The 10,543-nt window shown below is 41.8% G+C and overlaps 1 protein-coding gene across 1 annotated transcript; it reads left to right on the forward strand.

The window, feature by feature from the left end:
* Positions 1-7,006: 7,006 nt before the first annotated feature.
* On the forward strand, positions 7,007-9,017 carry LOC311251689 (low affinity immunoglobulin gamma Fc region receptor III-A-like). The gene is made up of 4 exons (XM_084344275.1): positions 7,007-7,133; positions 7,761-8,021; positions 8,144-8,272; positions 8,690-9,017. Exons 1-4 carry the CDS (start codon positions 7,013-7,015, stop codon positions 8,737-8,739), a joined length of 561 nt encoding a protein of 186 aa, XP_084200401.1. The 5' UTR covers positions 7,007-7,012; the 3' UTR covers positions 8,740-9,017.
* Positions 9,018-10,543: the final 1,526 nt, after the last annotated feature.

The following is a 10,543-nucleotide window of genomic DNA, read 5'->3' on the forward strand; positions in this document are numbered from 1 at the left end:
GAAGGCCGGTTGGGTCAGTGACCCACAAGTGGCACTAACAACTCTGTAAGGACACTCCCACACAGGGTTTAAAAGCCTGCAACTCCTCCAGTTAGTTAGAACTGAAGAAGCCTCTTGGATGAGAGGTGAAACGTCTTCAACACACTGAAACAAGTCCAGTTGTCTATGATAAAGCTCTTACAATTACCATGACCTGGATGACTGAGAACCATCATCAACATGTTCGCTTTGTCACTTTCTACAATGTATGGTGGGTCAGGATCTCAATCACAACACATTATAACAGCATCTCTCTGATTATAACACCACATTTTTAGATTTACAGGTGGAAAGACATAAAAAAGCACACAGATCTCAGCGTTATGATGTGTACCGTTACGCCTTTTTTGGTTCCACAACACCAGCATGCTGTATGAAATGACACACTGAAGTGGCTTTATGCCAGTGCTGCCTGGTTCATTGTGCAGAAACAAAGGTAGTGTACAGACGAGCCTTCGTTGCGGAGCTGTTGCAGAATCTGTGTGTGAACAGGCCTTCAGGTGTAGCGCCAAATACACCATTGTGTTAATTTGAGTAAACAGTCATCTGTTTAGGCTGCAGCAGTGTGGACTGAGCCTTAGAGGGAAAAAGCTGAAAAAGAATCAACTCTTCAGAAACACAGAACGACTGAGAGAGAAGGCTGTGACATGTCAGCAGAGTGACCAAGCAGGGGGATTGAGCAATAGCAGTTTGACTGAATCATAAGAAAGAACCTGTTGGATTAGTTCCATCCCTCCCACAATACTTTCATTGCTTTTACTGTGATTGCTGCCTTGTTCAAAGCATATCAAAATAGACTGGCTGCCACTGAAATATTATCTGATAACTCTGTTGTTGCCTGCTGAGTTCTGTAGGCTGCTGTAGTGCTTGACTTGGCCCTCTGCTGAAATCAACAACATCAAACTGGATTTACTGGGCCCATAAGATCAGTCTACTTTCTTTATTCTAACCTTTTTATACCTTTTTTTGTTTTTATATAACGCTTAATTTACGAGCGAGTGTTTTAAGTGTCACGTGATATGTCTGTGTTTATATTGATCGTTATCATCTGGTTAATCAGCGCGCTGTTGCGTAGTGTGTTATGGTAGTGATAAGAGGGATTTATGACTGTTCATATTATGTTTCTCTGATAGTGCTAGTTAGCTAAGCTAATTACAGAGCTCTAATTGTGTCAGCACTCATATTCTTTATGTTAGCTTACTGAATCTGAGCTAAGTGATTTGATTTATTGATGATTATTTACTCATTTATGTATTTGTCATTTTATGTTTAGAACCACAGAACAATCGCCTGTAAGAGGAAAATAAACAGGATCAGACACATTCAGTGGCCTCCTCTTTATTCAGTCTCTGAAGATTTGGCTGAAAGTGGTGTCCTGGCCGACACACCGAAGTGAACTCAGTGATACCCCCTGAATCCAGCTGCATACACCTAGGGTCTCCACTACAGTAGCCTTTTACTTTATTCTTTAATTGTCGTATAACAGATAAACCAGGAGGATTATTGCCTTGCATGGTGGACAGCTGTAGGTACAGATGTGAATGCTACCAAGACACACTGAGAATGCATTAGATATGTGATCACTCATAGAAGATAGCAGCTGACCTTTGCCCTCCTGCTATTTCCACACAGCTGGGCTGGTAAACAGAGGGGAGAAACTGTACTCCAATCGTGTACGTGCAATCTACTGCAGGTGTCAGGGGTTAAGGCAGGGAAGCACAGACTCTCTCCACCACTTTGTTGATCAGCCCGATAGAGGTGATGCTGCTGTTGTCTCTCAGAGCATCAACAGATGTAGAGGGAGAGAGGAGCAGAAGGAGCCACAACAGGCAGAAGGGATTGCACACTGTCTGATTTTCTATCATTGTAACTGGAAGTGAGATGTGATCACACCTGGCATGTTAATGATGTGAACTGACGGGCTTAAAGCTGTCCACTTGTGATCAGATGACTCAGGAGGGATGTTGATTCCAGATGGGAACAGCCTCTGTGGCGTTTTACGTTGGTAAACTAGTTGTTGTTTGGAGAGACTCTGGAAAGGACGCACAGACTGACAGTCACTCTTATTGACATCAAAAAGTGATTTTGAAATGATGTACTAGTTTGTGATGATTACTTACCTTTTGGTTACTAAGCTGCACCACATAACATTCATCATCCACAACATTAAAAAGGACTAACATGTGATGTGAATAGCAGTGATCATCTCAGTAAAATACAGTGTACTCCTGGGAAACTTTGGGTCTTGGCATTCATGCGGAAGAACTTTGCATGCACCAAACACTGTTGCAGACCAATACAACACTCCCTGTTGGCAGCGTGCCTAGACCCAGCCAAACAAGAAGGGAGTGCTGTTGCCATGAGGATATGTACTTGGTCTGCAACGGTGATTGGATGGTTGGTGCATGCAAAGTAACACACTCATGAACATCAGGATCAGGGGTTTCCCAGCAGTATAGCATTGTGCTGAAATGATCAGTGTTATTCACTTCACCTGTCAGCTGTGATGTTGGTTCATTGGTCTATAATACCAAGCTTCAGGTGAACGTATTATGGGAATATTATAGTAATATTATATACAGGGTGAACAGTTTGGCAACAGTATGAGTGACTAAGGAAGCAGACCCACAAACAAAGCCCTGCTTGCCCTCAGCAGTATGTGATTTATGAGCTTGGGGAAAAAAAACTTTTAATTGTTGAACTGAATGACTTAAAAGCAAAGTGAGTCCTGATTTATTCTAGTCCTATCTTCAAGACAAACCATTGATTTTTAGCCCATCAACTATTAAGGCTTTAATATGAATAGCAAAAGTGTTATTATTGTTTGTTCCATACAGCCTTTTGATACAGCAGTGTGTACAAAAAGCTGACTGGCTTTTGTATTTAATGATAATGTGTACAATAGGCAGTCACCCCCAGATCAGTTAACCATGCAGCAGTCAAGTGCTTATCAGCTCTGATAAAAAAATACACCTGGGTGGACATTTTTATTTACGCTCTTTTTCTGGCACGATGCTATGATTTTATGTTATCTTTCCATCTATCTCTGTTCAAGCAGCGCTTCATCATTGTTCAGTCGGTGCTGAGTTTGAAAGACAGACTGAAGTAACAGTAGGTACCATTGTCAGTGGCTTCCATGTCACTAACTGAGCCTTCAGCCAAGTCACCAGGCAAAAATTTTAGTGGGTATCATTGCTGCAAACCACAGATACGTTCAAGTTTGTACGTAGGGGCAGCATGAGCAGCCCTGTAGCAGCCGCTTCTGGGCTTATCTCATCTCGGCAGATCGCCCTCTGTTTTGTAAAGGTGCGTCTGTTCAGCTCTCTACTGGTGCGGGGGAGCGGTGAAGCAGGGGATTCATCTAATAGTGCACAACTAATCAATTAGTAGGCTAAAGTCAATCACATCACCAATTGCTTCCAAATAAAGCAAATTTCAGTGATAGATAGATAGATAGATAGATAGATAGATAGATAGATAGATAGATAGATAGATAGATTAAAATGATTAAGCAGCAATAAAATAAAACATTGAGGTAAATAAAATACTGAGGTAGAAGACAAAAGGTAAGTGGCACATAAGGTGCAAGAGGATAAAGTGCAGTATTTACGGTGATAATAATTCAATTCAATTCAAAACACTTTATTTGTCCCCGAGGTGCAATTTAAAAGGCATGAGGAGCAGCATCCTTAAAAAAAGGACAAACAGAATAACAACAACATAAAATCATATAAAGTGCTGTAGTCAGTATCTACAGTGACCAAAGGTCAAAGTGCTCTGTGCTTCATGTTGAAGTGCTGTGTGCTATGTGCATTAAGTCAGATGAGGGGCAGTGATGTTGGGAAAGGGAGGGGTCAGAGTTCAGGAGTTGGACTGCTGTGGGGACAAAGGTGGCCCTCCTCCTTTGAGTTCTGCAGCGTGGACAGCGCAGTCTGCGGCCTGATGGGAGCCACTCAAACACTGAGTGCAGAGTGTGTGAGGGGTCATGTAGGATCCTGTGAGCAGTGCGGATTGTTTGTTGGTCACAGAAAGCAGACAGAGCTCTAACAGGGTGTCCAATGATTTTAGAGCAGACTTTGGTGGTGTTAAGTAAACGTGTCCGATCTTGCAGGCTTATGGAATAAAACCAGGAGATGAATGAAAATGTTAGGACACTCTCAATGAAGGGTTGTTAAAATGTCAGGAGAATGTCTTTATTCACTCCAAACGATCTCAGCTTCCTGAGCAGATATTGTCTCTGGTGGCACTTTTTCAGGATCTCCTCGGTGGTTCTCCGCGAGCATTATTAGTGTGTTATGGAGTGAGCGTTATAAAGTCTGATGGCACCAGGTAGGAATGATTTCCTGTGCCGTTCCTTTAGGCTGCGGGGTTGAAGTAGTCTGTTGCTGTAGCTGCTCTTAAGCTTGTCCAGAGTTTTGTGGAGGGGGTGAGAGACCTTGTCCATGATTGCCAGCATCCTGTCCTCCACCACTTTCTCCAGGGTGACAAGCTTAGAGTCAACAACAGACCCTGCCTTCTTTATGAGTTTGTCCGGTCGGTTAGTGTCCTTCGTTTTGATGCCCACACCCCAGAACACCAATGTGAGGTAAGGTTCGCCCAGGGCGTCATGCAAGCTAGGACCGCCACTGTTCTTCTTTCCATATTGACAGGTACACAATGCATCATATCATGTTCACATTACATGTTTATTACCTGACTTTCATATAGAGAGGCGGAGGGGCTGGTGGTGGAGTTACAGGCCTCAAGCCTGTTAAATGGGTGACTGCACTTTGAGACTATAAAAAGTTACACCACTGGATATTTTTAAGGAGAAATGGGTCAAATTTCCAGCTGTGTTTGCGGCAGCCAACCCAGATATTTTTCCTGGGAAAGCGGGCCACCTCCGCAAAATGTGTTCGACAACAAATCCAGGTGTTTATAGGAGACCTGGTTAAGTTTCCAGCCATGTTTGTGGCAACAGAAAACAAGAAAGCCTATTTTAAGCTAAACAACAATGTTTTTCAAACCCGAGCCAAGTGGTTTTTGTGGCTAAACCTAACCAGAGCACATAAGCACAGCGTTGTGACAAGAAGTAGAATAGAAATTAAAGAAATTCAACACAAAGAAACATCATTTTTTTAAAAAGTGTGTGTAACCCAATTGCCTTAATTAACTTAGCAAACTGGCAATGGGAAATTACTCAATCACCTATCTTTAGCAGGTTTACCTGCATTTAAAAAAAACCTGCATGTACGCACATATTTTGGTGTGAAAGTGGTAGCATGGGCATGGATGACATGTGTTTGAGTTTATTCAGGTCAATAATGTTGCTGCTCATGTCCTGTTTCACGGAAATGTGACTCATAAGAGCCAAACCTCTGTGACCAGCATGAGGCTAAGGATGAGTTTCACTGAGCTGTGTTTTGACCTTATACATTCTGTACCAGTTGATGTACAGTAGGAGAGAAGGAGACTTTCACAGTGGGTGGAAGAAAATAAATTGTTACAAGAGTAACTGTTTTAATAATTCAAAATATAATACAATTGTTGTCTGAGTTTACGATCTTTGAACTAATGCAGTTCCTTTTTGTTCTCTTCAAGGCATGTGAAACCAAGCAGTGTTTTTTTCTCCGCCTGTTTGTGATGTCCTCTGAGTTCAGGATGTGGGTTGACTGTTGGCGGAAACTGAACAGAAGCATTCAGACAGCATCGGTGCAGGATGGAGGTAACCTCACTCTGCATGATTATCTGTAAGAAATTCAACTTTTTTAAATATTTGTAATAGATATGCTTTAGTTTGATTACTCATTTTTCTATTCAATTGTTAATGCATGGTTGTTGTTCTCTAGGAATTGATTGCTAGATTTGATTCAACTGTAATGTCAATGCACAGGTGCTAAGATCTAAGAGGTAGAAATGAATATGCTAACACATTTGCAATATCAATATAGAAAGTAATGGCAACAGAAACAATAACAGCAATGTGATCAGGTCATATTGCTTGTAATTTTTATCTATTTGGGCTCTGTAGTTTGGATTTTTTTTTTTTTTCGACTCTCAAAGGAGAGTTAGAAATTATTTCATTGCGACAAATCCTGAAACTGAAGTTGCAAAAGTGCAGCCTTATGAAAAAAGGCTTTTCAGACCTGGAATCACTATCTGTGATTTGGTCACAAATGGATAGCTCTCAGTCTGTCAGTTCACATTTGGCATTAAAACGACCACTTGTGATCAGATGTCACTTTTTGCTCTATATGCAAATAAATACGTCCATCACTGGGACAAACGGACACTATGTTCTTTTACAGGAAGCCACTGAGCAGCTTTGATTCCTATCAAAGTTGCTCAGTCTTCCTGGCTATAAAATACCTGGGTCTTCCGTGTTTATCAGCCTGTAGAGTGTGCACTGAGCCGACTAATTTCCAGTTAAGCGCCCAGATATCTTGAATAGAGATAAAATTATTTAATCATGTGGCTCTTCTGGACTTTCCAAATGTTGTCGGACCTAATGGCTCAAATTATGACAGTCAAACGAGTCATTTCGCAGGGGTTGTGATGATCAAAAAAATATCCCCTGTTTTACAGACCTTTCTTTCACAATGTTAGCTTATGGGAAAAAGTGTTTTTGGGCCGCATCACATGACGATGTAGTTACACGGTTTGACCACTATGAAAGTTGAAGCCTGGCGCTTTTACTGGAGGCTTAGAAGCTACAAGCATTAGTTTTAGTTAGCAAGTCTTCCCTTGGAAAAAAAAGTGATGTTGAAGCTGACATCATCAGGACAAAACATGCAGGGTTTGATGTCAGTAAGATTAGATGTCAAACTAATATTGTTCAAATCACGTTTTTAATTTCCTGTTTGACCCAACAGCAGCCACCCTGAGCATCCACCTTGACAAATCCCAGTTCTTTCGCTATGACCACATCTCTCTGAGCTGTGAAGCACCGGTAAACTCCAGCGGCTGGACACTGAGGAAAAAGGCCTCCTCTAAAATGCCCCGGCCATGCGATGGTGGCTGCATCCTTAAGAATGTTTATCCACAAGACAGTGGGGTGTACTGGTGTGTGTCTGAGAAGGGCGAGTGCAGCAACACCGTCAACATCACAGTAGCAGGTATGTTTTTTTTTTGTTTCCCACTGCCTTTTTACTCTAAACTGACAAAGTCACCATAAGGCCTTTGCACACTGCATATTCGTAGCAGCTAACATTTGACCCTGGGATAACTTCGACCCTTTTCACACACAGATTGTTAACCCAGGGTTCACAGTGCTAGAGAAAGCTATGGGTGCATCAATTGTCAATCTTGTATAGGGGGATGAAGCCATTGGCTAGTTTAAGCATGGTGAGGGGAGTCCTGGCAATAAAATGACGAGAAAAGGTAACAGCTGCTGGCTTGTTTACGTTTATACCGTTAGTGTTCGGGGAACTTTCAGTGTGTAAGTTGCTAGCTTGGAGGTTGTTGTTTTTCCTGTTGAGACAGGACTTTTTAAAGTGGTAACACAGATAGTGGAAGGGAGGAGAATGCCGCCTGATAATTTCCCTCAATGGGTGCTAAGCTCTCCTAAAGCAAAATTTACCGAAACTGACATCCCCACTACAAACATCTACAAAAAACTCTAACCCACTGGTAAAAGCTTTCCAAACAATTAGAGGTTTGACGTAGACATTACAATTAGTAATACAATTCTACACTTCAAACATAAAAACAATGACCCTAGGTTTGCTTTTTCTGTATTTCAGCGGGTGTCGTGATCCTGGAGAGCCCTGCACTTCCTGTGACAGAGGGAGACACTGTGACGCTTCGCTGTTCCTACAAGGAAAGACTTGCAAAGAATCCTACTTCAGATTTCAACGCTACGTTCTACAAAGACGGTGAATTCATCGGTACTGAGCCTGCAGGGAAGATGATCCTCTCGTCGGTGTCCAGGCATCACGAAGGCTTCTACAAGTGTGAACACCCTGAGAAAGGACAGTCGGAGCAGAGCTGGCTGTCTGTGGCAGGTGACCTGATCTCCTGCTCTCTGTAGGACACATGTTGTGCTCTTTAGAGACTCTTCTGGGAAATTCGGTGTAATATTTGGATCATGTTTCATGTCTGAAGCTGATGGCTTTCTTCCTCACAGGTCAGCCCTCTCCTACTCCTCCTCCTCCTGTCATGTCTCTGCACAAGCTGGTGTGCACCATCCTGCTCTTCATCCTCTACACTGCCATCCTCATCCTCGCTATATACACCTACCGAAGGTGGGCTCGAGGTAAGAACCCCTCTAATAGCATATCATTACCCCTGCACTGATCATCTGATCTGCTGTCATAGCATTACACCGGAGAGTGATCTGATTGGTCAGTAGTCTGGCTGTCATTGCTCCTGTTGGCTGTACTGTAGGTTACCATGGTGATATACCTCAATAACAGGGGGCCAGTATGAGATAGCGGAAAACCAAAGCCAAGCCTAAAAAAAGCCAGCTAACCCACACAGCTCGCTGCCTGACAGAGGCCTAAGGTTGTGGCTAACATGGTGAACAAGGCCAGCAGAGCAGAGCTGGTTGCCACAGCAACGTTGGTAGAAAGCAGGAAGTGAAACAATGAAACATGCAAGACTGAAAAAAAAAAGAAAAATGAATAAATTCTTAAACTGACTTCAGACTTTCTCTGCTCTGGTTTTGCTGCAGCTCGAGCTGATGATAAGAAGAGAGTGTCTGATCATCTGGTACTGGACTGAAGAAGAAGAGTTTGCTGCCCAATATTAATGGAAAGAAGCTAATGTTTTAGTTGTTTATCTATCTTTAAGCATCTCTTTGCCAGTATAGCCTGATGCCTACATGGTTAAAGTCTTTTGTTTGAACATAGATGGCTGTCAAATTGTTATTATGCTTGATGCTGTGTACATAATATTATGTACATTCCTTATTCCACTGGAACGATGTCTAACAGTTATATACTGTTATGATGTTTCGACTTCTGGGCTGAACTTTGCAATAAAATAACTTTTTAACACGCCTCTTGTTTTTACATTTTACATCTGTTCATATTTTTTATTATTTTTCATTAATTCTTATATGTAAATATTAGCATGTTAGCTCAATAGCTCCCAGGTCATGTGATCAATTGACTCAAAATCAGTGTGGGATCATGTAACTACACTGGCTGCATGAGATACGCCTCTTGTTTTTACATTTTACATCTGTTCATAATTTCTTATTAATTTTTAGGCTATATGTAAATATTAGCATCTTAGCTCAATAGCTTCTCAATAGCTTTAAACACAGTATCACTGCTTTAAATGTCCCACATTTTTATTTTGAAAACAGGAAGTCGGTACACGCTGTAGCCGTCTTCTCTGTGTGTTTACTGTAAAGTCTGTAATACGGGTGCACTTGAAATGTTGGAGTGGCTGCGAATGTCGAATATCCAACTTAAAACTAACTTCACTGAAGTCTTGTCATGATGTATTTTCCAGCTGGCCCAAGACGATTTTTTAAAGAGTTTTGGCTGAAGAAGTCGCCCCACAAAGGAAGACTCTTTCAGTTTATCACAAATATTAGCATTAAATCATCATTTTGAGGGTACATGGTTTTCACTGGGCAGGAAGGGTTTGAAATATGTAACCAGCAACGTAAATGATGTACAGTAGTGGAGTAGAAAGTGCAGCATTTGCCTCTGAGATACAGCGGAGCAGACAAAACTGAAGTTGCATGAAATCCTAAAATGTCTACGTCAGCACTTGAGTAAATATACTGACACTTCACCACTGGGTCAGAGCCTGATACTGTGTTTGTGTGTGTTTGTTTTCAGAATGAGGGAGAGAGACAACGTGAAAAAGGGACAGGAAGAGAGGGACAACAGGTAAAACAGATAATACATGTGTATTCTGTTAAAACGTATGTATCTGTATAATTGACCTGTTGTTTTGTGTGTTGTCTTCTCATTTCAGAGGGCCCCATGCCTGCCTTTGCCTTGGGCCCCAAATTTCTTAAATCCGCCACTGGGGACAGGCAACCATGTGCCATAGAGACGAGGAGCAATGGCGGTCTTGGCTTGTATGATGACCTGGGCGAACCTCACCTTCAGCTTTGGTTTGCACTAACTGGGCAATTTTCATACTCATATTTATTATTTATTAATAACAATACACTGCCCACACTGTTCTAATTACACTGTTTATATTTGTACATATTATATATACGTTTCTATTTCTTATCTTTTTATTATATTGTTTATTTTTTACTATTATTATTATTATTATATTGAACTGTTCTTTGGCTGCTGTGACGCACAAATGTCCCCGTTTGCGGTACTGATAAAGGACTTGTGATTCTGAATCCCCTGCTCTCCGCACCAGTAGGAGAGCTGAGGTCCAGATGAACCTGTCCCCCTCCTCTTCTTCCACAGCCTCTGTATGTGAGACTCTCAGCAGCAGCAGACGCACCTTTACAAAACAGAGGGTCCAGCCGCCCGCTCCCCACACGGCAACATGACATCATTGACTTGACGTGTAGATGAGCAATACAAAAACTGGATGAAAT

Source organism: Pagrus pagrus, assembly GCF_965226575.1.
Source record: "Pagrus pagrus genome assembly, chromosome: 22".
Lineage (NCBI taxonomy): Eukaryota > Metazoa > Chordata > Actinopteri > Spariformes > Sparidae > Pagrus > Pagrus pagrus.